At 43.6% G+C, this 25799-nt stretch overlaps 1 protein-coding gene and 2 long non-coding RNA genes across 3 annotated transcripts in view; 2 read left to right on the top strand and 1 right to left on the bottom strand.

The window, feature by feature from the left end:
* LOC135389005 (hemicentin-2-like) overlaps positions 1 to 25799 on the top strand; it is a 217837-nt gene that overhangs the window by 152692 nt on the left and 39346 nt on the right. Inside the window, exon 2 of the mRNA XM_064618911.1 lies at positions 23808 to 24043. Within this exon, the coding sequence (XP_064474981.1) occupies positions 23808 to 24043 (236 nt within the window). The remainder of the gene's footprint in view (positions 1 to 23807; positions 24044 to 25799) is intronic.
* On the bottom strand, positions 8614 to 10016 carry LOC135387558 (uncharacterized). The gene is made up of 3 exons (XR_010421194.1): positions 9883 to 10016; positions 9459 to 9574; positions 8614 to 8892 (listed from the first exon to the last, which is right to left on the bottom strand). It is a non-coding gene; the product is annotated as an uncharacterized LOC135387558 (long non-coding RNA).
* Positions 10192 to 11463, top strand: LOC135387559 (uncharacterized). The gene is made up of 3 exons (XR_010421195.1): positions 10192 to 10406; positions 10881 to 10971; positions 11394 to 11463. It is a non-coding gene; the product is annotated as an uncharacterized LOC135387559 (long non-coding RNA).

Below are 25799 nucleotides of genomic sequence, written 5' to 3' on the forward strand. Positions count from 1 at the left end.
CTTCGTGAAACAGAAGAAGAAAATGAAAGAAGAATGAGTGAAGAGTCTACGCTTCTTTCATTTATATTCCTTCGCCGGGTGAGATGCGTGTTTCATACTCTGGTGAATTTGAGGACATCATTTTTTTTCTTCATTTTTTCGAAAGGCATTCATTTGTAGTCCACAAGTTTCTTTTCGAATGAAAATTTTGACGCTGGTTCCGCGCACTTCATTGTTTTCGTGTTGAGGTTGATAAACACAAATAGTTTGCGGTTTTGGAATCACGTGTATATATTGATCTTGTGTGTGTCCTTAGGTTTTTGCGTGGCGAGTACTACGCTGTTTGGCTCACGGTAGAAAAAAAAAAGAAAGAAAAAGGCAACAATGTGTTCCAGACAAGAACGTTGGACTTGCGCACCTGGACAGTCCGTTCTCCGCGGCACTTACAATAATATCGTCGTTTGGAACATATCACCTTCAGTCAGAGCCATTTCACTTCATGTCGACTGGCGGAGAGCACAAGAAGTCAAAATAGAGATAAAAAGTTTAAGAATATAGTTTCCTTTCGTTGCATATACACTCTAGGGCTGACATTGTTTTAACTTTAGGTTATGGGCGTTCCCAGGACTTTTTGTAAGGGGGGGGGGGGGCAAAGTTCTTCCGTCGGTAGGGGGGCAAGCGTGCAACCCCCTCCCCTACACTCTTAAAAATGAACTTCACCGCATAGCACGCTCCTAGCCAACCATTATCTCGAATGATATCGTTATCTGCCCTGATTTGTTGAAAACGGGTGGCGTACGCCATTTCTGTGACACTTATGCTGTTCATAATTGTCACAGAAAAGGCGTACGCCCCCTGTTGTTTTCAACAAATCAGGGCAGATAACGATATTATTCGAGATAATGGTTGGCTAGGAGCGTGCTATGCGGTGAAGTTCATTTTTAAGAGTGTACCATCTCTTTTTCTGGAGGCGGACGGTGCGGACTGTGCGGGTGTACAGAAGATCTTATTATGATATCTGAGAATAATCATTACGCCTATGAGTGAAGAGCCCACTATTTTCACGAGCGACTTTGGGTCTCCAGACGGGGGCCATTCCCCCTTTGCCCACCACTCGGTACGCCCGTGCTATAGATGGCCTCAACTTTAGAAAAATTTTGCAGAAACCAGTTCGCCGGTTCGCTACGATATGCGAAGCATCGTGTAAGAAGACTCACGACGTCACCTACAAGAATAGTGTAGATTTTGTTACGATGCCAGATAGCCACATAGCAACTCACGACGCAGCTCACTATGAATACAGGGGCGCCTTTGGATCTTGAACGTCTTTGCATTGTTGCCGGCCTTGTTACCGTCGTGTTTCAGTATCGGGTTGAGGATACGAGTTTCTCTCATGGTCCAGAACGGTGCATTGCAGCGACACACAGACTTGGTCTTGTCCCGTCGCCGTGCGCTGTTTTCGGTCGAGACGCTCTTCTTGTGCGGGTGGTTGCCGCTCGCGAGGTCCCATCTCATCTGACACAACGAGTGCCACAAGATCAGCTTTTATAAACAGTTCATTATAAACGCAATCATTGAGGTCAGCGCCACTGCAGCGCGCCACTTACAAATCGGTTCTGCATTGGTCTGGGTGCGAAAGTGAACGAGTGCGTACTACCGCTCCGTGTACGCGCGGAGCGGGTATTCGCTCCGAGATCGAACAGAGTCGGCGCGCTGCGGAGAAACGATGAACTACCATTGTGTGGACGCGTCGTCTGCTTTTACACGTTTATTCAGCGCTTACCGCTGTAGATGGAGCATTGGGGAACCGAACAGTATCGTACCAGTGATCTTCCGATGAATATATACCAGAATTACGGAAAAGATCCATCAACTCCGAACATTGGCCCACGTGTTATCCACACTAGAAAGGTGACAGTCTCGTCCCCTATAGGTCGATCTCGCAGCGAATAGCTCCTTGCGCTGCAGGCAATCGGGTGCGATTGTGATAACCAACACAACAGATAAACGGCAATACGAACAGAAGATAAAACAAAAGATACAAGATAAAAGTACGAACCAAATTCACTGAAGGGAGCTGAATGAGTATGCGGATATTTTCTTACCAATAATACAAATAAGTGATTCCCGATGCAGCTAAGCCTGCCATTCGCTTCAAATGATCTGCCATGCCTCATTGCACCGTTTGAAAGATATGCGGTGACCGCACATCGATTATTTGCAACTACATGCTGAGTCGTGAAAGGCTTTTAGGGTTGCATGTTACTCTGGGAGATGGCTTCCGAATGCCATTTCATGGAGCTTATGTACTATAAATGCCACGTGCTATTGGTTCAGTTCTACTATGGATTTTTTTTTTGTTCTTGATATTGTGTCGTACGAATACTGTTGTGTAAGGTGCACATACCGCTGCAGAAGTCATATTGCAAACGTGTATATAATAATGTGACAGACGTAAGTATGTGTGCGATTTCACATTTGAGCGGAATGGTCTATAGTCTGAAGGAAGTAGCCTCTGTTATATTTCTGGTATATTCATTTGTACATGCTCACGCGATGGAGTCTCGTGAATACAAATAATGTAATAAATAAAAATTTTAAAATAATAACAACAACAAATAAACCATGGCTATGGCCTGGGGAGATTCGCCGCTTGAGAGCAGTACACTACCCCATTACACGAGAAACATGAGATGTGAAATATGAAAATGAAGTTATGTGGAAGTACAACTCTTCAACTCCCACCCTCTGGTTGCGCAACGCTACGTCACACAAAATAACAACAATGTATAGTTTGATATCGAAAATGTCGCGGAGTGCGATACTAACGCGCGTGGCTCAAGTGCACCATTGATTAATTAGAAGATCTAGTCGAAATAGATGTGCACGTAAGGTGAGTTCAATCTGTAAAGAAAAATTGAAACAAAAAAGTACACAATCTGTGCGCAGTGCGATAAACACGGCTGTATTTTTGGCTAAATTCTCTTTGAAATGGTGTGAAATTTTTCTTCAAATTCTTTCAGGTGTTTCGGGCAAGTTACTGTTTATTTTTTCAATTTTTTTATTGTTAGGGTGGTGGTTACAGAATTCACGCGTACACTCTTAAAAATGAACTTCACCGCATAGCTCGCTCCTAGCCAACCATAATCTCGAATGATATCGTTATCTGCCCTGATTTGTTGAAAACGGGAGGCGTACGCCTTTTCTGTGACAATTATGAACAGCATAAGTGTCACAAAAAAGGCGTACGCCTCCCGTTTTCAACAAATCAGGGCAGATAACGGTATCATTCGAGATGATGGTTGGCTAGGAGCGTGCTATGCGGTGAAGTTCATTTTTAAGAGTGTACCGCAAACACATCGAGCAGTAGCATCCAGCAACGAGCATCGCGTAGCTGCTTCCATACGACGGACTATGATCTGCCAACTCCTTCACTGAAACTCAGTCTCGCAAATACGTGAGCATTGACGAGAAAAACAACAACAACAGCAACAAAACTTGTTCCTTTCATCCTGGGGTTGTTCTTGCGTTTCTCATTAGCGTGAGAATAATTGGCTCCTTGGGGACCCACCAATCACGGCGTTTGTTTTGATGTCGCCCATGCGCCGCCCAGTAATTCTCTGCGGTACCGCCAGTTTGGCTTATAAATGCTGCATTCTTCTTGCTAATTAGAGCATCTAACGATCACTGCTCGTAATTTTGATATAATAACGCTCTCTTTCTCTCTCTCTCTCTCTCTCTCTCTCTCTCTCTCGCAGAGGGTTGTCTTTGAGTAGACGCGACGTACGCTTCCTGGAATGAGATACATGGCGGTTTAGTGCCTCGGCATTAAATTAGTCCCCGTAACGTTAGGGGTCCCGCGAGTCTTCTCTGCGTAACGTGCAAGTTTTCAGTGGCTTTCTGATAAAGCACTGAAACGCTGTCTACGTAGTGAATATGAGCTCGCTAATTAGCATACGGGAACGTTTTGAATATATGCTAGTTAAGCTCCATGTGGTAATAGCGAGTTGGAGTACATCCGACAAACTCTACAACAACAATAAAGGATGTTATCAAATCCAAGGTTAGCAATGTGATGTCACCCTTTTCAAAGCATCAGAGCGATTGGCGTATCATGTTATCGTGATTACCTTACGATCTATTAAGAATTGTTAATATTGGTTACATTTTTGAATTGGTTTCCCTTCATTTTTTTCATCCTAAAATCCTCTCAGATATTTTGTTTTTCTTTGTAGAGAAACATTGCTTCCAGCACCGTGTGTCGTAGATTTCCGGCGCACGTCAGAAGAACCCCAGGTGATCTAAATTATTCGTAGCCTTACCCTGTGGCACGTGCAACATGTAGCCACACGAATAGACTGACACACCTTACGTGTAAATCTACTTCCAATTATTATTAGTCGTATACATGGCTACTGCAGTACGCGTCTGGTGGCTCACAAAACTAGGAAAGAAAGGAGAGACAGAGAATGATGAAGGCGTGAGGCTTTGCATTTGCTAAGTATACCCAGAGAGGCTAGAGTCACAGCTGGCAATCATTATGTACATCGTTGTCTGGGCATTGCTGATGCAGTGCGGTGCGAATGGCTTACATAGTCTGCACACGCGCGGCATGTTCCATTCTGTCTTGTATCATAATAGTGCACCGACGCATTCGCATGCAGAAACGTGTAAAGCTCTTGACACTCTCGTATAGAATGTGTAGCGTTGCCCGCAACTCGTCGGCAGCCGACCCGCCACGCGTAATCGACTTTCGACACTAGTGCACCGGCGAGGGAAAGTATAAAGGAAGTTCCCGAGTTGCATAACTTCGTTTAGCAGGCTGCAGAATGGAATATGTGGTAGCAGATGTTTGATATATTGGTTTCTATAGCACTTTTGCACCCATGTATAAGACATGCGCTCTGAAACTCCTACTGTGCAATTCTTTTTCCCTCGAATACTTCATTTATAGGGCCGTGAAGTCGTATGCATCTCATAAGACGACGTTCGCCGCTCCTTTTGTGGAAATTTATTCATATTTGCTTTATCTATTTTCTGGAACTTGGTTACAACAGGAGATGGGGATACTTCGAAGTGTGCAGCTTAGGCGGTGGTTGAACTTTGAACTGGCGTCGGTACCAGTGCAAGAAGAACACTAATATTGGATTATATTGTATTGAGGGATATTTAATAAAGAAAAACCTGTAGGGGTTGTAGAAAAGCTCAACATGACACAAGTGCACACGTGTCACGTGCTGGCAGCGTAAGCGACGTGGAACATTTAGAAAATGTTCAAAACAGTAGAAATGCACTGAATACCGACGGTTTTCTTTCTTTCTTTCTTTTTTCATAAAACAGTCTTTCTTTCTTTTTTATTTGCAATCCAAAACAAAAGAAAACATGTAACGAATGGGACTGCAAGGTAAACCCGCGACGCAGTCCCAAATACGAAATAATATTACAAAGTGTCACTGTCTTGTGAGGATACAGCAAAGTAACAACAAACACACTTTGAAACTACAAACATAAATCTGACAACGTAAAACATTAACAACAAACAAAAAGTACCAACAAGCACACTCGGAAACAGCAAACATAATGTCGCAAATTATTGATTGCCGTTACCATAGTAGAAAAGAACACTTTTACTTCCTGTTTAAATTTACGAATGGAGGTAGTCTGACGTACAACCAAAGGCAAAACGTTCCAGACCTTCGCACAAAAAAAAGAACAAAAAAAAAAGAAATGCAACAGTAAATTGCATGAAATTGGTTCTAGGAATTGGAAGCTTCAGAGTAAAGGTTATCAGTACGAAGTGAGTACCGTGATGAATAAAGTTGTAAGGAGATTATTGATGATGTGTTTAAATGGGATGTTTATGTGAGTTCATAAACTTCTAACACATAACTTACGTGGCTCTGGATCAGTGTGCGATATATCAGAAGAAGGATTCTCGTTTATATATAAAATAGATTTGACTTCCGCAAGTGCAAGAAGACCAGAGACAACATTGGTCGGAACAGCCAGGATACGAGTATGTGGCTTCCAGTCAAGGTGTTCATACAGTTCAATCCGTTTTAGACTCGAAATAAACTTCGGCGAACTTCAATTTTGGCCGCAAACAGAAGACTGAGAGAATGATGTTATTTGCACGCCTCATCGTCTACGTGGCCTTACATCTAGCTACGCATCCTTATGTGATGCTGTATGGATATTGCATCCTGAACGATCTTCTACCTCCCATTCTTGGCTACAGTATCCTTAAAACAGTTTTCCATCGGATAATCTTCCAGGTCCCCTACGTGCTTTGAACAACAAACGAAGCAGCGCGAAAGGAGTCAGTTTCACACAAGTTCATCTGCCTAAAAGCCTCCTGCGTTCCCTTTGCCACGTATTACAAACTCACGCACAAAGGTAAAAGCTGCACTCGATTCATATGAACGTGTACCTCTGTGGCAGTGACCTGCTTCGTGCAGGTCCAGCATTTCGGTTACCTTAGAAAAGGCTTCATTTCAGCCTGCACTGCCTGGACTTCGATATCTCGAGGCGGGTATCGCTTTTACATTCCCGGAATAAGAGACGGGGCAGTTGAAGCGGAAAAAAATGGAGTTAGTCCATCTCTTCTGCACTCTGCAAATTCGGTACTTTCTTCTTTTTCTCTGTTTCTACTCCTTTACGTTTTCCCCGGTTCCTCTGAGTGCTCCACTTTGTAACATGGAGCCCGGCTGTTTCGTTTCTTATGAGTGAAGGGTAAAGGTGTCTAGACGATCGAAAGTTAGAGTGCTCAGCGAAAGGATGATTTATTTATTTATTTTTCGCGTTTTGCTTGGATTTTGATCACTTTTGAATGTTGTTTTTGTGTGTTCTGTATTTTTTAAGTTTGAAACTCCTCATACGGCGTTCTATGTATTGTATGTTCGTATTAAATTATATTCTCTGTGGATTATCAATATACAGGGTGTCTTTTTTTAGGCGATACAGATTTTTCGTTGAAAAATGTAAGGGCTATAGACATGCTGTTTTCACTTCTATCATCTCTGGACCGGCGGACGTTCTTGGCCATATGTTGCTGGACCGTCAAATGAAAAATTACCTAAAAATTGTTAATTAACTTTTTAATTATAAAAGCTACGAAGTTGTCCCAATGAGAATATCTGTTCCTTTCGATGACCTGATATCGTGGCCGTTTTCAGAACAAAAATCTGTTCGGTAGATCGTCCGCAAAAAATTCGTAAAGGAACACCATTTTTTTCATTGCGCATCTTCGGAGACCCGTCTTTCCTTTGCCCCCGATGTGAGAGGGTGAAAGATCACACTGTCGCCTCTTGTGTCCTGAAAAAAGATTAACAGAAAATGCAACACAAGATAAGGGCAGTTCCGATAGCGTCACCCCATACATGTGTTTTTGTTTTGTTTCCGCAAGTTAAAGCTCATCTTCGACGCATGAGGCTCCTTCACCATCTCACATTGGGGGTGGAGGAAAGACGCGTCTCTGAAGATGCGCAATGAACACACACACAAAAAAGAGGTGTTCCTTCAGAATTTTTTTGACGATCTACTAGACGGATTTTTGTTATGAAATCGGCTACGATATCAGGTCACCGAAATGAACTGATGTTCTCATTGAGACAACTTCGTAGCTTTTATAATTAAAAAGTTAATTAACGATTTTTAGGTAATAAGTCAATTGACGGTCGAGCAACATATGGCCAAGAACGTCCGGCGGCCCAGAGGTGATAGAAGTGAAAACAGCATGTCTATAGCCCTTATAGTTTTTTAATGAAAAATCTGTATCGCCTAAAAAAAAGACACCCTGTATATTTAGCTAGAGCACCTGACTAAAAACTTAAGAGAAAAATATTTTAGCGGCTACACCTTAATGTGTTGTCGCAGTCGAAAGCGATCTCACGATTGTTTCAAATAAACCAGCAAACACACATTAAATGACGTCTTATAGTAATGAGTAATGAGTGCCTATTTCTCCATTTTTTTTTCTTCTCAACTCAACTCAGACTTCCTTGTGGCAGAGGTGGCATATGGCAGTATGGTGGTAGCAAGGGCGGCAGTTCGAAGGGTACTGGGGTACTGTGACGGTATTTGACCGCAGAGAAAACATCCAGGCTGTACAGTTTATGCCGTGAATCGAAGCCACGTCACTTCCACGTCACTTCCGCTCCTCGGCGGTGAAAGTTTCCCGAGCTGCTCAAGGCACTGTGGCGGCTCAAAAGACTTTAACCTTCCGATGAGCCCCATTTCGGCCTGCCTTGTCCTCTGCCACCAGCAACCAATCAGCACTCATCGGCTCATTTCCGTCCTTCGAAAGGACGCAAGGTCCTTAAGGACAGTGGACTCACAAAGAATAAAACATCACATGAGGGATTGAACACGGTAACATCTCATTACGGCCCGAGTCTCATTACGGCCGAAGTCTCATTACGGCCGAAAGTCTCATTACGGCCGAAAATCCTTTAATCCCCAAGTGTCTCGTTACGGCCAAAGTCTCAATACGGCCGAAGGTAGTCTCATTACGGCCGAAGATGTCTCATAACGGCCAAAAAGAAAAAAGAAGCATCCACCATACTAGCTCTGTATATACTGTGTTTTATGCTTCCCAAAATGTGTCCGAGGCCGTGTGCCCCCACGACTTGTGTCACACACAATGGTTCATGCACACAATATTGCGACAGTGTTTCATGCATCCCTCGTGAAAAATGTTTTTATTGTCATATGTGTCACACGATATTTGTATGTGTTACGCCATTTTCTCTCAGTATTCAAGCAACATCCTACTCGTTGGTTCTGTGAGCAAACTGTATGTGTGTGTGTTCTGAAAAGTACTCCACAAGGGAGCCCACTGGGAGCTCCAGGAGTCACATGACCTATGACCATGATCTTCTCCCCCACTAGCTGCCTTCTACAATTTACGTCCACCTGAAATTTACAAAAAAGTACATAAGCCACTGAACAAAATGACATATGCTCTTGTTTGATGATGACTATAAGACATATGCTGTCAAGCAGACTTTTTTTTTTCATATATTCAAAACATATTCAAGAATTATGGACAACAATGACAATTACGTCATAATAATGCAGCTGCATAGCCAGGAAACTATTTCAGGAGGTGTTTTATGAGGCTTGACATGGGGTGGAGGAGTCCCCCTCGTCAGTGCTTTATCCAGACCCCCCTTAACTTTTTTGCCTGTGCACCCCCTACAGGGGGTGCCCTTGCGATTTCAGCTCCAGATACATCTGTAATGATATGTTAAGCTGTAATGACGTAACTATTCCAACATTTTTTTCCAACACCCTTCTCGTGCTTGGGATTCTGGATAAACCACTACCCCTTGTTCATTTTCGTGGGGCACTACATTAGAGCTTATGCCACTGCACTGATGTCACAATGTTAAAAGTGTGTGTCACTCTGGGCATTCGGAATTCCTCTAAGCGACAATATGTAAATTCAGAATATCCGAAGGGTAAACATCAGATGTTACCTGCAGGCTTCATGCTGAAACGCGTGTACGCAAAACACTTCCGCCGTGGTGGGCGACGCCGTTAGTGTAATCATACACGCAAGACAATTGCGGGCACATGGAGTAGTGGCAGCAACCTGAAAACGATACATTTTCTTGTTACATATGAGTAATCAAAAATATACATTCCCACATGTTTCGTTTTGTCGTTTGTAGGAAGCGCTAGTAAGGGAACAGCACTTGGTTGGTCACATGCAAGCCACAATGCGAAAGGTGCCGATATTTCGATTACGCGATCAAAAATTAAAAGTCTACAACAATGCACACTTCCCCATGCAATTACTTCCCCAGCATCGTGAGACATGACACCCATGACATGACACCATGTATTCACGTATAGTGTAATGTGAAATGATATGCAGGAATGAAAAAGATGCCAACATACCTGTAATCCAGTGTCCCATAAGCTTGATTCGATTTTCTGGCAGCTACCAAGAAGAGCAAATGCACGATTCACAAGTTTCGTTTCGCCATTTTCAAGCAATCCCACGTGACCTCCTTTGGATCAGTGAAAAGTGAAAATTACTCGCGTCATGAACATATATGTTCATCTCAGCGCAAATCACGTTTCGCATGCTATAGAAGGAGGGGGGATCAATACTCTTCCTTTCGTGTTTTGATATCTTGTTGTTTTGCTACTCTCACTTCGGAGTTCGGATGGTGTCTAGCAACGTTGGGTACCTTGTTTCTTGTGTGTGTGAGCGAGTGGTTGCTGTTTACGATGTGTTCATATATCGCTTTGTAGTGCTGTAATGTGCAAATTAGCGGACTTTATAGCGGCTCTCTATTTTCCGTCGTTGTCTTTCGAGCAGCGCCTGTTGTTCCGGTAAAAATCGAGTTGAATGAATCGCCACAGCCCCAACGTATATCGCGCAGTGTTGACCAAGACCAAGTCAAGCAGGAATTCTGGTGAGTAATGCTTTCGTAGATTGCCTGTCTTAGTAGTGTGCTGTCCACACATAGTTGGATTCTCATAAGAGTAATTTAAATTAATCAAAACAGCTGAAGTGCCTGTAATATATGTAACTCGGTATCCGTTCGTAGGTTTGCGCCGTTTCTAGTTGGTTGCGCGTTTAGGAACAACAAATTTATTCGAAGACGATAAGATACCGATAATGCATCACCGTACAGCAGCATTTACTCGTATCATTGTGAGCCATATTTCATTTGTTAAAATTTGTCGTCGTATTTCTTCAAAAATAAAAGCGCAAGTCGGCGTACTTGAATTGATCTCCAAGAACTGCTTACGTCGAACGTCTGCAAATGTTGTACTTATGTGCCTTCGCGCACCATAGTAGGCACAAAGCATATCTGATTAGAATAAATACTTCAAGAGGAAGTCATTCAAATACATTGTTATTTATAGCTGGTTTTCCATTCCAGGCATGGTATGTGGCTGCACGAAGGATTCCGGAAAAGAAAAACAACAACATGGCTAATAGGATGTTGCTGCCCAGGGAGTCCTGGCGAAGAGGTGAGCTGTTAAGATCATCATAAGGTTCTGTTGTGAAGTGAGAAATTTTGTAGTAGTGCACGAATGTTAATTCGTGCACTACTTTTATAAAAAAGAAACCAGAAATGGAAAGTTATGCATGCATCATTTCATGAATTGTAATGTATTACTATTTGATATTCACATGTTTCCATTAAGGGAATGAACTACTGAACCTATATTCATATCATGGTCATGCTCTGTGTTTACCGGGAAGTCACATTTTTAAGGCTTGTCATTCTTTTGTCTAAATGAATATTTATGTTAACCTCGTATGAAATAGCAGACACGTATCAACACGTGTGCAGCTTGTGCACATTAAAATGAGCCATGTAGAGACAAATGCTTGTTGTTGTTTTTTTTAATATTCTAGCCTATTCATGGTTGCTCATCGCTTCTTGCAGGTTTACTCATTCCAGAAGCAAGAATTGTATCATTGTAAGGCGAATGGAAATAAACTGACATCGACTGAGATAGGTGCTCTGTCATGGCCAATGACTGTCGGATGGCTCCAAAAGCGTCACAACAAAGCCAATATTCATCTAGCTCTCTACAAGTAGCTAACTCCACATAGTAGCCTGCTTCACAGCCTACACTAGCTTGTGGGAGTACACATTACACAATATGTTGCATTGTGCTGTGGTATGATAACATACCGTTTGTCTCGCAATATGTGTATATAAATATGATAAGGGCCCTAAGGGCACAGTGCATGGCTTATACCCTGCTGAATATATATCCATACCTGGCTGCGACATTGCATATCAATGCAGGTTACAATACACATTTTGACATTTGGCCGTTATGAGACATCTTCGGCCGTAATGAGACTGCCTTCGGCCGTATTGAGACTTTGGCCGTAATGAGACACTTGGGGATTAAAGGATTATCGGCCGTATTGAGACTTTCGGCCGTATTGAGACATCGGCCGTAATGAGACTTCGGCCGTAATGAGATACAATCTTGAACACACATTTTTTTTTTTTTTTGTTCTATCTCGGTCGCATAGTGCCCTTTCTCCCTTCCGGATACATCGCAACCCAGGTCACGTGCCCCTTTCCCTTTCAAAACGTTACAGTTCCTTCTGTTCTAAAGAAAGAAACAGTAAAAAGAAGAGTGTCATCCTAGAGAAATTCGCACACGCCTGCCTTCCTAATAGCGAGTCTGCAGCTCGAATAGAAAGGGCCCTCCTAAACTGAGTTGTTCCCTAACAGTGGAGCTTAAAAACGCAAGGTGACAGAGAGGTCTAGTTGGCCCTTGTGTCGACAAGGCTGCCTTCCGGGCCAATTTCGCTAAAAGGACAGAGAAGCCCTGTAGCGCGGGGGTCAATTATTGTGATTGCGCCGAGCACACGGGCCTGTTCTTCCAAATATAACCCAAGACTAATGGCTAAACTCGTCGGAAAGTATATCGCAAGAGAGAGAGAGAGAGAGAAAACACACACACACAAAGAAACGAAAACGGGAGAGCTTTGCACACTGTGGAAGTCTATATTTATGTACCGCCCTCACCTTTGTAACGGAGCGTTCAAATGGCAAATCGATGGCAATGTCTGGACAGGGCTCGTTTAAAGTTTGTACCTTCTACAGATGCGAGATTAGATGTTCGATGTTTTACATTTCCGCTTTCTTTGCAATAATTTGATGTTTTCGTAAAGAAGCTAAAGTGCTACATAGGGGTAATGTTTACATTTCCGCTCTTTTTCTCTCTCTCTCGATTATTTGATGTCTTCGTAAACAAAAAATTTATGTACCGGTAAAGTGGAAAGCGATGGGCTCTGGAAAATGTGCTTTGTTTGTAATACAGTATCCTAGCAGTAGTTCAGGCAGTGACCCACACAAGGTGGCGTGCGTTTTTGACGTTATAAGTAATGGTCAGTAGTAATGATGTTATAGTAAGTAATGATGTTATAAGTAAGTTGTTAAGTTATTATTACACCCATTTAACACCCCTCGTCCGAGGATGTTTCTTCGAGCTGGTGTAATTTAGGAGTAAAAATTAGTTTACACCCCAATTAGACCCGGACTACACCCCAAAGGGTGTTTTAAATTTAAGAGTGTATAGTCAAACGCTTTGTAAGGGAAGCCGTCGTTTGGCTCGAAGAAGGGAAGCAGGGGATAGGCAACAACATTAACTCCTTATTCCTGTGAGACCGAAGCTTTGGTGCAGTAGGCCAACAGCAAAGCGTTGGCCCTGGCGAGTGCAAACATTATGCCATTCGTGCTATGTTTCTCCCTCATGGTAGCCACTTACTGATGATTTGATGAGTGGTCGCTCCGATGGCAGTTACGTCACTTGATCACACTGATCAATCCGTCGACAGGAAGCAGACGGAAGAGTTTGAGGTTGGGGATCCGCAGATATCTCGGACAAAATACTATCACTGCAGAAAAATCGTCTTGTGCTTCAAACATTCTGACGGGAAAATTATTGAATGCACACATGCGCTATGTGCATTAAATTATCTCTTAAATGCGCATCATCTCAAGGCCAAGATCAACGTGAAATAATATATATTGGCTGTAGGTATAGTGGTATACATAATACTACATGCCAGCTATCTGAGGGAACTTAAATACTGCACCGTCTTTAGACACGTTCGACAACGAGATGCCTACGGTAAGGTATTGCATAGAAAAGGGTACTGTAGCGGATAAGTAGCGACATCGAATTTACGTTACTTTTATTAGGTAACGTTAGCGGTATCTCATTATTTTTTCAGATTTGAAGTGACGCCAGTATAGCGTTACTTTTTTGTGGAGTAGCGGGTAGCGATATTTCGTCACTTAGTTTTGGTAGCGGGTACAACACTGCCGATAACACTGTACGCTATTCCTCGAGGACATCCGTACCGGCGGTACGCTAGCGAAGCTCCGACAGCGTCGCGCATGCGCCATGAGACCAACGCCATATCGTATCGCAGACGCAAAAACGGTTTTCCTAAAACAATCTATTGTTTAAGAGGCGTTTGTAACTACTGTGCAAGTAACTATCTTGCCGTGTCTCTCCATGAAGCATGTAACGGCGTAAGTCCTCCATGTGTCCTATGGGAATGCTAATGCAGGCTAGGTTGGGATGGAAACGGTTGCTCGGAGTTCATGGTTCATGGAACGTTGAGAAAGTTTAGCGACGAGCGCTATCCACGCGTTGAAGACTGTTGTTTCTATACCACATTGCTTACCCCTTTCATCAGGGATGTCGAGTTGATGGAATTTTAATTGACCGTGGTGGCGTCGGTTGTAATTTACAGCGTCGCGCAATCTATTGCGTGGAACTTCTATTGCTGATGAAGATATTGAAGACGCTTACCGCCATCTGCAGGTTGCTTGCGATCCAATAGAATTTCCAAAACCAAACCTGAAACTATGACATATACGTTCCGAAAAGCTTATCAAAGCCTTCGGGTTTAAGGGTATATCGCCGCTATGCCACTGACACGATATATGCTGCTAACATTTATGTTTTGCAGGGTGCTTAACAAATGTAACATCTAGGCTTGTCATTATATAATCATCATTACGAATTTGTCTGACCGTTTGTAAAACTCGTTGACGAATAATAGTAAGTTTTAGTATATCGTATACGCTATCGTCTTTGCGTACGTAAGGGATAGCGTTGGTGGTTACGATATACTAAAACTCACTAATGTCTGTCCGTGGAAAAATAACGGGGATACGTGCTCTTTGATATGTATCCGTGATAACTATTGGTAGCTTTATTAACTACTCTCTTGAGAACAATTATGTAAACTTGAAAGAATGAGTATAACTATATTGTATGTCTCTTAGGCCTGATTACATGAAATAGATAAGACTGCGATAGAGTCTAAACTGACTTCCACGTAAAATGTTACGCAGGAAATGTAGTAAACACGTCCAGAGACGAGGCGCAGCTGACGACGGATCCAGTTCCAGCTGCCGTCGCTCCGCGCTTCCACGTGACGGAGAAGAGCGAATCAGTTTGCCGAGCGCAGCCTGATTCGCTCTTCTCCGTCACGTGCCACGATATACACGGACATCTCAGTCACCCCGCTAGGACGCCGGCTTTTCTTCAAAGTGGGGCTTCTAATCCTAACGCATTAAAATACGATACGTGCGTCATCAACGTTTGTCTAGGGAGAATATCACAACCACACTCATGTAGTAGCCGTAAAGGTCGCTCGTGACGTGCTTGTGATGTCATTGAAACCGTACATCCCCCTTTGCTCACTCCATGTATACCAACGCCTGCAACGTGACTCCTCGATAAAACACTCCCTCAAAAATAAAACACACAAATTACGCGGTCAGTCTGGCGAACAGAGCAGTTATATAAATCAAGAACAGTAATAAAAAAAAGTCAGTGAACCTCTGGCCATTATTAGCCCGGACAGTTGGAGAGGCGACATTTTATGTGGTCACGTAGTTTCATAAACGGCCGGCACGGCGCTGTTCTCTCCATAGGTGACTGCACGTTACGGTGGATTATAACGTAATGAATTTCGAGATGTGTGATCACCAGTCAGAACGAAATGCTCTGTTAATGCACTCGTCTTATTGCTCGAACAGGTTCCGCAGTTGCCCTCCAAAATGTGCGTTGTACATCGAGACAGACACTTGCGCCACCATTAAAGGGGTCGAGACACTTTCATAGATGTGGCTCGTTACATCATGGACGCATTGTACTGCACGCCAGAATACAGCGGAAAAAACGAATTAGGTATTCTTCTACGTGTCGTATTTAGCGAGATACAAGCACGCTCCCGAGCAAAGCGCAGACGTCACAGACCTCAGAGTTGCGTCCATTCCCATTGGCAGCCCTCAGCACGTGACTTCTCGTGCGCTGCCTCACTGGCGGCGGTGAGGTCTGTGATGTCAAAGCCGCATGGGTATCGGTATTCGCGGTGCCCATTTTCTCGGCTTATATTACATTTTTCGCTATGAAACTTTCAATGTAGGTTCACATCGGTGCAAAGGAGCGACGTTTACGTTAATTTCTGATAACCTGGAGTGAACTATCTCAACCCCTTTAAGGCTCTTTGTGCTCAAATTCCCGCGCAAAACGTGTGTTGTACACATACACGTGGATTATGTCCACTCTTAACATTCAACGCCACAGGCATACTGAGAAGCTCTAGACAGAAACAATATAATTTACTTATACAAATAGACGCAGGCACATGATGAGGCGTACCCTCAAGTTTCCGCGAAAAGCTCGAAACCAACGTCTACCTATCTTTTCTCTAAACTATAATTTCGTCACGCGTAGCTCTCTTTTCATTTTAACTTTCTCGACCCTAACACACTCGTTGAGATGAGATACTCTTTGCACAAACTCGCGCCGTCCTTCAACGCCACCTGGCGCCTTGAGGCTACACGATGAAGAGGCCTATCTATTTTCCACCAATAGAGCGGCGTTTCCACAACGATAAAGAGAAAGAAAATGACGTAGCGTGAAGGAAGCCGACGACGATAGCGTTCGAGCCGCACCCTATCCGACATCTCGTCGTCTCTGACCGTTGAATTTGAGGCCAGCGCCGATGCAACGGAAAAATAGCTATAAGTAAAACGAAAATGGGACACACGAAAGTGTGTGGAGAGGCAAAAAATTCATCGTCTATTATCGCCTTCTCTGAATGAAAGAGAAGCCTCGGCGAAATGATAGGCTATCGCCGAGTGACGGACGGGCTCCAAACTTTCTCATAATACGCCCCCCCCCCCTCCTCCTCCTCCTCTTCTCGTCGCCGACTGGGAAAGGGAAGGATCTTAGCCCTCGTTGTAGAGATTTGGTGGGTGGTGGAGAAAACAAAGCGATAGACAAAAGTCTTTGTTCTCTCTATTATGGTATACTTAGTTTTGGTCTTATGCGGCCTAGTCAGGCCTGAGAACTCCACCCGCTTTGATATCGCTAAAGGAGGCGCTGCGTTCACTCTCAATGACCTCTTGAGGTATGCTTCAGCACGAAAGGTGTTCTCTAATCGAACTCTCTCTCTCCCCCTTTTTTTTTATCTTTTGGAAGCTGTGCGCGCATGCGTGTACGCCCTGAAAGCATTTTTATTTCTTCTTTTTGCAGCCATGCCGGTGGTATTTTTGTACATCAGGTGTTACTTTGATCCAGGGTGTTGCTGCCTTTTTTCATTCTTTGTTGCTGAAGTGATTCAGTGTCCTGATGCGTTTCTTAATTTAGTTTCTGAAGATGACGGAAATGAGTTGGGTGGAGTGGTTCCAAGAGGACGTCTTTGTTCTTCGCCTTGAAGGGGTGATAGAAAAGCAACGTGGTTGGTTGAGGCATTGCTTGGAGTTATACGTGCGAAAACGACTTTATGCTTGTATTTTTCATAAACGCATCATACAGAAAGGTACATTGTTTAATTTTGTTGAGTATGCGGGGAATAAAGACGGATGTGCTACAAAAAATAAACAAAGAAAAAGATAAAAAGGTACACTCTTAAAAATGAGCTTCACCGCATCGCACGCTTCTAGCCAACAATCATCCCGAATGATACCGTTATGTGCCCTGACTTGTTGAAAACGGGAGGCGTACGCCATTTTTGTGACACTTATGCTGTTCATAATTGTCACAAAGAAGGCGTACGCCTCCCGTTTTCAACAAATCAGGACAGATAACGATATCATTCGAGATTATGGTTGGCTAGGAGCGTGCTATGCGATGAAGTTCATTTTTAAGAGTGTAGAAACAGGACAGAGGTGAATAACACGCGTGATGAGATGTTTAAATTTTAATCTGCGCTACACTCGCTAGTGTGACCTTGTAGTAGCGCCTTCGTTGTACTTTGTGCCGAGACAGCGAAGGAATATAGCACGACGAGCGTCTTTCACTAGCGGCTGCTTCATATTAAACGTCAGCTGGGGCATGTATGTAGAACAACAACGGAAGGGTAATAAGTAGCGACATCTAGCTCTTAATTGAAAAAAGTGATACACAAAGGATGCCCAACATAGGCACGTGTCGCATAGGCGTAGGATACCCTGCATTAGGCAAGGTGGTGTGTTGGCGTAAAGGAAAAAAAAAACGTCGTTTTCACAACCGTGTCCTTTCCCTGCCACCCGCTGTTCGGAATGTCCCTTTTGAACTGTTTAAAACGCGTGTAAGTGGGTCGATAACTCCATGTCGCTCCGTCGTCCTTAATTTCGTGTTTGTATAATGAAGTTGTAATAACAGCACTATATGAACATGGACTGAAATATATGTATGGCTCACATAACCACAAAGCTCACATTTTTGTAAAATTTAGTGCGATAAAAAGGCACACTTTTTACTTTCTATATGTTCTCAGCTATGATGTGCGTTAGGTAACGCTAAATAGTGAGTTCGTTACCACTCAAGGAAGTAGAAAAGTCTTTGACCGCGTGTAATATGGTATACAATGCGTTGAAAATTAAATCACCCAAACCTGTCTGTCTTCTTCACTTTCTTGATTACCGTCGCAGAGTATCACACTAGACCACAGCAAATCGGTCGAACATACAAGACAGATACAGGGTAACCTTACTTGGACGAATTTCTTCCGCTCTGCCAACCAATCTGGGCTGACGTCCGCAGAATTCGCGCGTGAGCGACGCCAACTAATCCCACGGAGCCGCCGCTAAATCCGCAGAAAGGAAATCAACTCAGCTCTCTCTCCCTCCCTACAATAAAAAATAGATAAAATAAAAAAGAAACACACACGGTGCGACAACAGCAGAAGTAAGCGAAACTGCAACAGCCAGACAACCGAACGGTGTACTTCGATCCCCAGTACAAGGACACGTCAGCGAAAATCGTGTCTGCCTCCTCTTTTCCTTCGGCATCGAAATTAAAACCGAAACAGAGTGAAAAAAAGGAGCTTGTGACAGAGGAACCGAAAGGGCAGAGAGGATCTGGTATCCTCTTGGGACCGGAAGAGCTGGAAAAAAAAAATAATAATAAACGAGCGATTCGTAAGTTCGTGTTCGAACATGGCAGATCTTCAGCATTTGTCTTTTCTTATTTCCGGCTGTTGTTTGTCGTACTGGAGACAAATCTACAAGACGGGAGCGTCGATTTTCGGAGAATTGGAACTACTAGGCCTTACTCCAATCTAATCTTCTTGCGTTGTCGTAATGTCAAAATCCCAGAGACTCGCTTCGTCGTTTTCCTTCAATTACTTCTTATACATAAGCCTCAATCCGACGCAGTACAGAGGCCGCTGTGGTGTTAGTGCAAGACGGTGAATTATAAAGAAGGGGAAATTAGTCGAATGTTTCCGTCTTATAATCCTCTATTACTATTAGTGCCGGTAAGACGTTTTTTTTTTCCTTTTGATATTTTTTTAAATAATCGCTTTCTTTACGCTGCTCATCTGATACGTTCGTTCCACGAATAAGCATTTCTAACGAAGCTGATAAACTCTCTCTTCTCTTTGACGTGGTGGGGTAAGGTAAGGTATCGCAAGAAAAATACAACAAAAAAACAACTTTATTTTTATAAATTATTTACAAGATCATGCGATAGATTAGCGTCCACATAATAACGAATAAAAAACTAACGAAACCTCAACTCGGTTTACTGAGAAAGCAATTTCCCAATTGCTCTGCGGTTCATTGGATGCGCGTGGAACAGTACAAACGTATTGCGCCTCCGGACAAGGAAGCTGTGCTTTCTCAGATTTATTGGGATAATTGCTACTTCTGTGAAGACTTCGAAGCTCTGGAGGTTGATTCGCTTTTCTTCTCATTATCACACACTAATGAAGCGAGGATTTTAACCTAGTCGTGTGCTTCCTGGGTATCCCGTAACAAAGATCCCGATTAGTCTAATCGGGATCTCTGTTACGGGATACAGAGGAAGTGCCTCACTTGGTTAAAGTGCTTGCTTCATTAGTCTGTGATAATGAGAAGAAAAACGAATCAACCTCCAGAGCTTCGAAGTCTTCACAGAAGTAGCAATTATTCCAAGAAATTTGAGAAAACACGGTTTCCTCGTTCGGTGGCGCAATACGTTTTGGACTGTTCCAGTGCGACCTAACGTTTCCATTTTTTTCTTTCTGCTTCTATTCTATTCTGTTGTTTCACGCGGATCCAATGCGCCCGCATTTCTTTGCTCAGTACACCCAACTGACGTTTCGTTTTTTTTTCTTTCTATTCGTTATTGCGTGTACCTGAAACTATCGTACACTCTTAAAAATGAACTTCACCGCATAGCACGCTTCTAACCAGCCATCATCTCGAATGATATCGTTATCTGCCCTGATTTGTTGAAAACGGGGGGCGGACGCCTTTTTCTGACAATTATGAACAGCATGTGTCACAAAAAAGGCGTACGCCTCCCGTTTTCAACAAATCGGGGCAGATAACGCTATCATACGAGATGGTGGTTGGCTATGAGCGTGCTATGCGGTGACGTTCATTTTTAAGAGTGTACGAAACTAACGGCGGCGAAAACGGCGTTGTTGAGGCGTACGCCTTTTTGTGACACTTATGCTGTTCATAATTGTCACAAAAAAGGCGTACGCCTCCCGCTTTCAACAAATCAGGGCAGATAACGATATCATTCGAGATGATGGTTGGCTAGGAGCGTGCTATTCGGTGAAGTTCATTTCTAAGAGTGTAATGACAGTAGTGGGACGCTGGTAGTACGAGGGGTGTTCAAGTCAAACCGGGACTTTTCATTTTTCGCAAAAGTAAAATGAACTTACAGGCGAGAAATTATTTTTATTTTTCAATGTAATCTCCAGCTGGCACTAATGCACTTGTCCCAGCGTTTCACAAGGGGCTTGGATGCCAGCAGCGTAGAAATCCTTACCGGCGCGTAGCAGCCATGATCGGACCGCATTCTTGACCTCGTCGTCGCAGCTGAAGTGGCGGCCCGGCCCCCAAGGCCTTCAATGGACCGAAGAGATGGAAATCGCTGGGGGCGAGGTCTGAACTGTAAGGGGGATGTGGCAGCAACTCCCAGCAACTCACAATCATTCTGTCTCTGCCATTTTCCGGTTTCTTCCAAAGTTGTAATGCCAGTGTGAAATTTTTGGGAGTTCCTAGATTTTGATATGTGCCATACGGGTAACATAAAAGCTTTATTTTAATGATGATGATTGACATGAAAACGCTATAACTATACTCATGAGCGATGTCTTAAGCAATTTCAGACGATTCTACTCGCAAAGGGTGCGCTCTCTAAAGACAAATAATAAATACGTGCAGAAAAATGCGTGTGCTTGTAGATCAATGAGTTTGTTGCTCGACGGAATTTATATGTTGTTCACATTCCAATTTTTCTCTAATTTCTCCTTCAAACACCAAGCCGAGCAGACAGCATTACATGTTATGGAGCCGCCGGGTTTCCATTTCCGGAACCGACATCTTCAGGTTTTTCTTTTTACATTCATTCATTCATTCGGAATATCTTTGAATCGTAAGTTTGATTAATGTTTATTTCAATGAGGTTTTCACGAGGACGTAATCGTTAATGAGAGAGAGAAGAAATTCGTGGGTCAGCAACCCAACTCGTTATCATTATGAATACAAAATAATATACACTATAATAATAATAATAATAATAATAATAATAATAATGGTACTGAGACGTTACACGTAAGGTTTGTCTGCCCATAATACGGCGACATGTCGCACGTGCCGCAGGGTAGGACTGCGGATAATTTAGACCACCTGGGGTCCTTTTGATATACTATGCTAATATACTATAATATATACTAAGATTAAGATTGTCGACAATGTATACTGACCTATTACAACAGAGTAATGAATAGGTGAGTTGAAAACGGAAGTTACATGAAAGCAACTAGCGATAGTAGTTTATTATACAAGTTAAAAGATAATGGTCGGTTCTGAGAATTAAAAACTAATTACACACTCTAAAAACAGAACTTCACCGCATAGCACGCTGTGCTCCAACCATTGCCAAGAATGATAGGGTTATCGCTTCTGATTTGAAAAGAGATGCGGTGAAGTTCCGTTTTTTAGAGTTTACGTAAATACTAAATCACTAAACTTATAATACTGACTAACTACCAGCTATTACTACATAAAAGTAAACGTTGTATTTTCTCGGATGAACGTGTTCCGAATTTTGAGCACTCCCAGTTCCTTCACAGAAGCCGATGTCGTAAAACTAACAGGGTCGTATTGGATGCCGAAGACTGCGAAGAAAGCCTCTCAATGAAGCGAACAATGTGCATTGACGTTCAATTGCCCGTATATTAACCAGTTACGAGCTTGAAGACGCGAGATCCTCTGGTATGCAGTGGACTTCTCCCCGTCTCCCTGCAGATGTTCCAGCCAATAGCCAATTCCTCGCATTGCTCGAGTTCCTGCGCCCGCTGTCACTAATGAGAGTTGAACGTACAGAGGGACAATCACACTCTTTCTCCGATGAATTGTTAGTGCGCCGGTACGAGTTGTTTGGTCGCAGTTTTCCGAGCATATAAAGCGGAAGGCAGAGTTTAGGGGCCAGCTCGCGTGCAGTGTCACGTACCATGTGCTGAGGTTCAACTGAACATAAAAGAAATTATTTCTCGTTTTCTTCTGCTTGTCATACGCCTTAGAAAAATGAAAAATGAAAATTGACTTCTAATTGACAATTAATTGGTTTCATATTGACCGTATTGACTTTCAACCTTCGTTGACTTCTAAATGATAGTGGCCCCTTAAAGTCAATTGACATGTTATTGATATTATTTTGACAGAATTCCTATTCGCAGTTGCGACCTAAAGTCAATTGACATGTTACTTGCTATATTTTGACAGAATTTCTATTGACAAAGGGCAATAAGCAGTCAATGAAAGTGTTTCTAAATAATTCATTTTTAATTAAGTGATCCTATTTCATTTTAAACACATTCTTTCGTACTTTTGCGTCGACCTGCTTAGTGTACCAATGCAATAGTCATGATTTTAGTCGTTCGCATGCATCAAAGAATCAAACACGTGCAATGCATTGCACACATAAACAAGATGGATTCTGTTTCAGCTATTAAGTCCACATGCTGCCGACAACTGGGATAGCTATAGCCACTTCCGGACGAAAAAAATATTGCCGATTGAATTCGCTGGCAAACGCGAAGTGATTTCGTTTAGATAGAGAGGAGTACAATTTAAATTTTGCAACTGCAGCCCTTTCTGTCGTCAATCGCATCGAAAAATTGCCTCGGGATCATCAATATACTACACCTTTTCGCCGCCAAGCAAGGAGTTCTAGAGCTCGTTCCGCGGTTTCCAAACTAGGTGGAAGGAATTTGGACCACAATTCCTTCAGTAGCAGCAACCCTGAACATGAAAAAAAAAAAGAAAAACGACCAAAAGATTATGTGGTAAAAAAAATTGGAACTCGCATTCACGCTGCGAATGTCATCGAGGCGGGCGGCATCTCAATTTCAGCGATTTCATTCGTTTTAGATACACTCTTAAAAATGAACTTCACCGCATACCACGCTCCTAGCCAACCATCATCTCGAAAGATATCGTTACATGCCCTGATTTGTTGAAAACGGGAGGCGTACGCCTTTTCTGTGACAGTTATGAACAGCATAAGTGTCACCAAAAAGGCGTACGCCTCCCATTTTCAACAAATCAGGGCAGATTACGATATCATTCGAGATGATTACTGGCTGGGAGCGTGCTATGCGGTGAAGTTCATTTTTAAGAGTGTACGACCAGTCAGACTGAGAATGGTGCCTCCCATCTCGATGGTGTTCTATTATTCTAATCTGTTTCTATAATTCCGATCGCAATATGCAAATAGGCATTGTGGTGGTGTCATTCTCTGCCTCGCTGGCCGCAGCTACTACTACTGCGACTGTGTTTGGCTTCTTGCCAATAATACTTTCTTTCTCTCTCACACAGATGTGGGTGAGAGTGGGACAGCGTGGTCTTCGTCAGAGTCTACGTCTCTGCTTACGAGGACGGAACGCAGCTACGCAGCTAGCGCTCAGGCAGAGCCTCCATCGCGGCCAAAGAATTACTGGGATGATCCACACTTCAGGCCCTCGTTCGACAACAGCACAGAGCGGAACGTCACCGCTCAGCTCGGAAAATCCGCCTTCCTACACTGCAGGATTAGACAGCTGGGGGACCGCACGGTAAGTACGAGACACCAAGGAACTCTGAGCACATGCACAGAATATATTCGCGGGCTGAAAGAATATATGGGAAATCCTTTCAGCGTGGCACTGGCGCCTCTCGAGACCGCTTTTGTAGCGCGCACGAAGAAAAAATTACGGAGCTCTTATGGTCATCCCGGCCAAATCTGCTTAACGCAGAATGCATTCTAGTGTATTGTGTGCGCGATTCAGTCGCGAAAGACCCCTCAGTGTGCGTGGGATCTTTTTTTACAATAGGGGGATAACTCACACATCGTGGTGTGCGAGCATTTTTACGTGATTCAACGTGGATGCGGACCAACTCGTGTTTACGAAATATGTCGAATGGCATATAGGGGAAGACGTTTTTTTTTTTATTCGATGTTACACACTATTGAAAACATAAAGTATTTCTTTGTGCATTACATTCTTAGTTGTATAATTGTGCATGTGCAAATGCGTACGTCGCGCCTGCGTGCCCATCGCGGAAGGCATGATACAATACGATGCGAGATCCCATTCTAGCGGCATTTGACGGCTTAAAACTGGACATATTTGGCTGCCTAAACAACGGGAATTGGCCGAGGCAGACTACAAGTAGGGACGAGACGGACACGTAAGCCTCAAACGCCCAGAAATTAACGAGTTCAAACAGCTCAGGGAAAAGAGGTGCTGACGGCAGGAATCGAATGAGAGAGTGAGTGAGAAAGATGTGAGGGAGAATGGGAATGGCGTGGTTGGTTGCCCCCCTCCCCCCTTACTTGAGGCATTCTAGCTCAAAGGAAAAGGCGTGTTTGTGTGGTGTAGCGGTTAGCATATCTGACTGGGGATCAGAGGACCCACTTTCGATTCCTGGCTTGAGCACCTCTTTTCCCTAAGTTGTTTGAATATTTCCTGCCTCTAGGCATAACGAATTTCGTGTTCCATTATCAGCACAACAGATGAACACCTTTCTTAAACAACATAGCGCCTAAACAACGTATTGCTTCTATCGAAATCCACATCCTGTCTTGATCACATCACATCATCTCCAGAACGGATATCCATAGTTAGTGATAAAACATTCCCTGGGCCGTATTTCCATAGCCTTAAAAGCAACATGCGGCGTGTCCCCATCATCTCGTCTCGGGGGGGATCGCCGTTACCTCATCTCAAGCCTCACTGGCCCCATGATGCAGTCTCAATGGCAACGTGACATCACCACCCACTGTCTGCTTTACTCCGTTGACCCCACCAATGTCCCTTACTCTACCCCGCCGAATGCCGCGTTCCTTTACCACAGTCTTCCACCGCATGAGACTTAATGTGGCTTTTACACCGGCTTTCAAATACCTCTTCGGTGTCGGCGCGTCCAGCCTCTGTTCCACGTGTGGCGTGCGCGGGGACCTCAATCACGTCCTCCTGGTCTGCGGACCGTACGATCGCGAGCGCGCCTTCATGGAAACTGCTCTCCAACGCGTCGATCAACGCCAGTTCGACTTAGCCAAAATTCTCGGGCCATGGTCGGACCCCTCACATCTGATGCAAGGCCTACGAGCTGTTGCTCGACGAACTCTAATAGAACACCTTTCCATCATCATCACTTGCTCATCCCTTCCGCAAGCGCAATGGGGCAGTGTACTGCCATGTCGGCGGAGAATGACCCACCACATCATCATCCCATATATGTGCGTGTGTGTGTATGCGCCACACAATGTCACAGAAATATTTTGGGTAAGGCAACACAAACGGATATCTTCATCAGCTATTTCTCGTC

Source organism: Ornithodoros turicata, chromosome 3, assembly GCF_037126465.1.
Source record: "Ornithodoros turicata isolate Travis chromosome 3, ASM3712646v1, whole genome shotgun sequence".
Taxonomy (NCBI): domain Eukaryota; kingdom Metazoa; phylum Arthropoda; class Arachnida; order Ixodida; family Argasidae; genus Ornithodoros; species Ornithodoros turicata.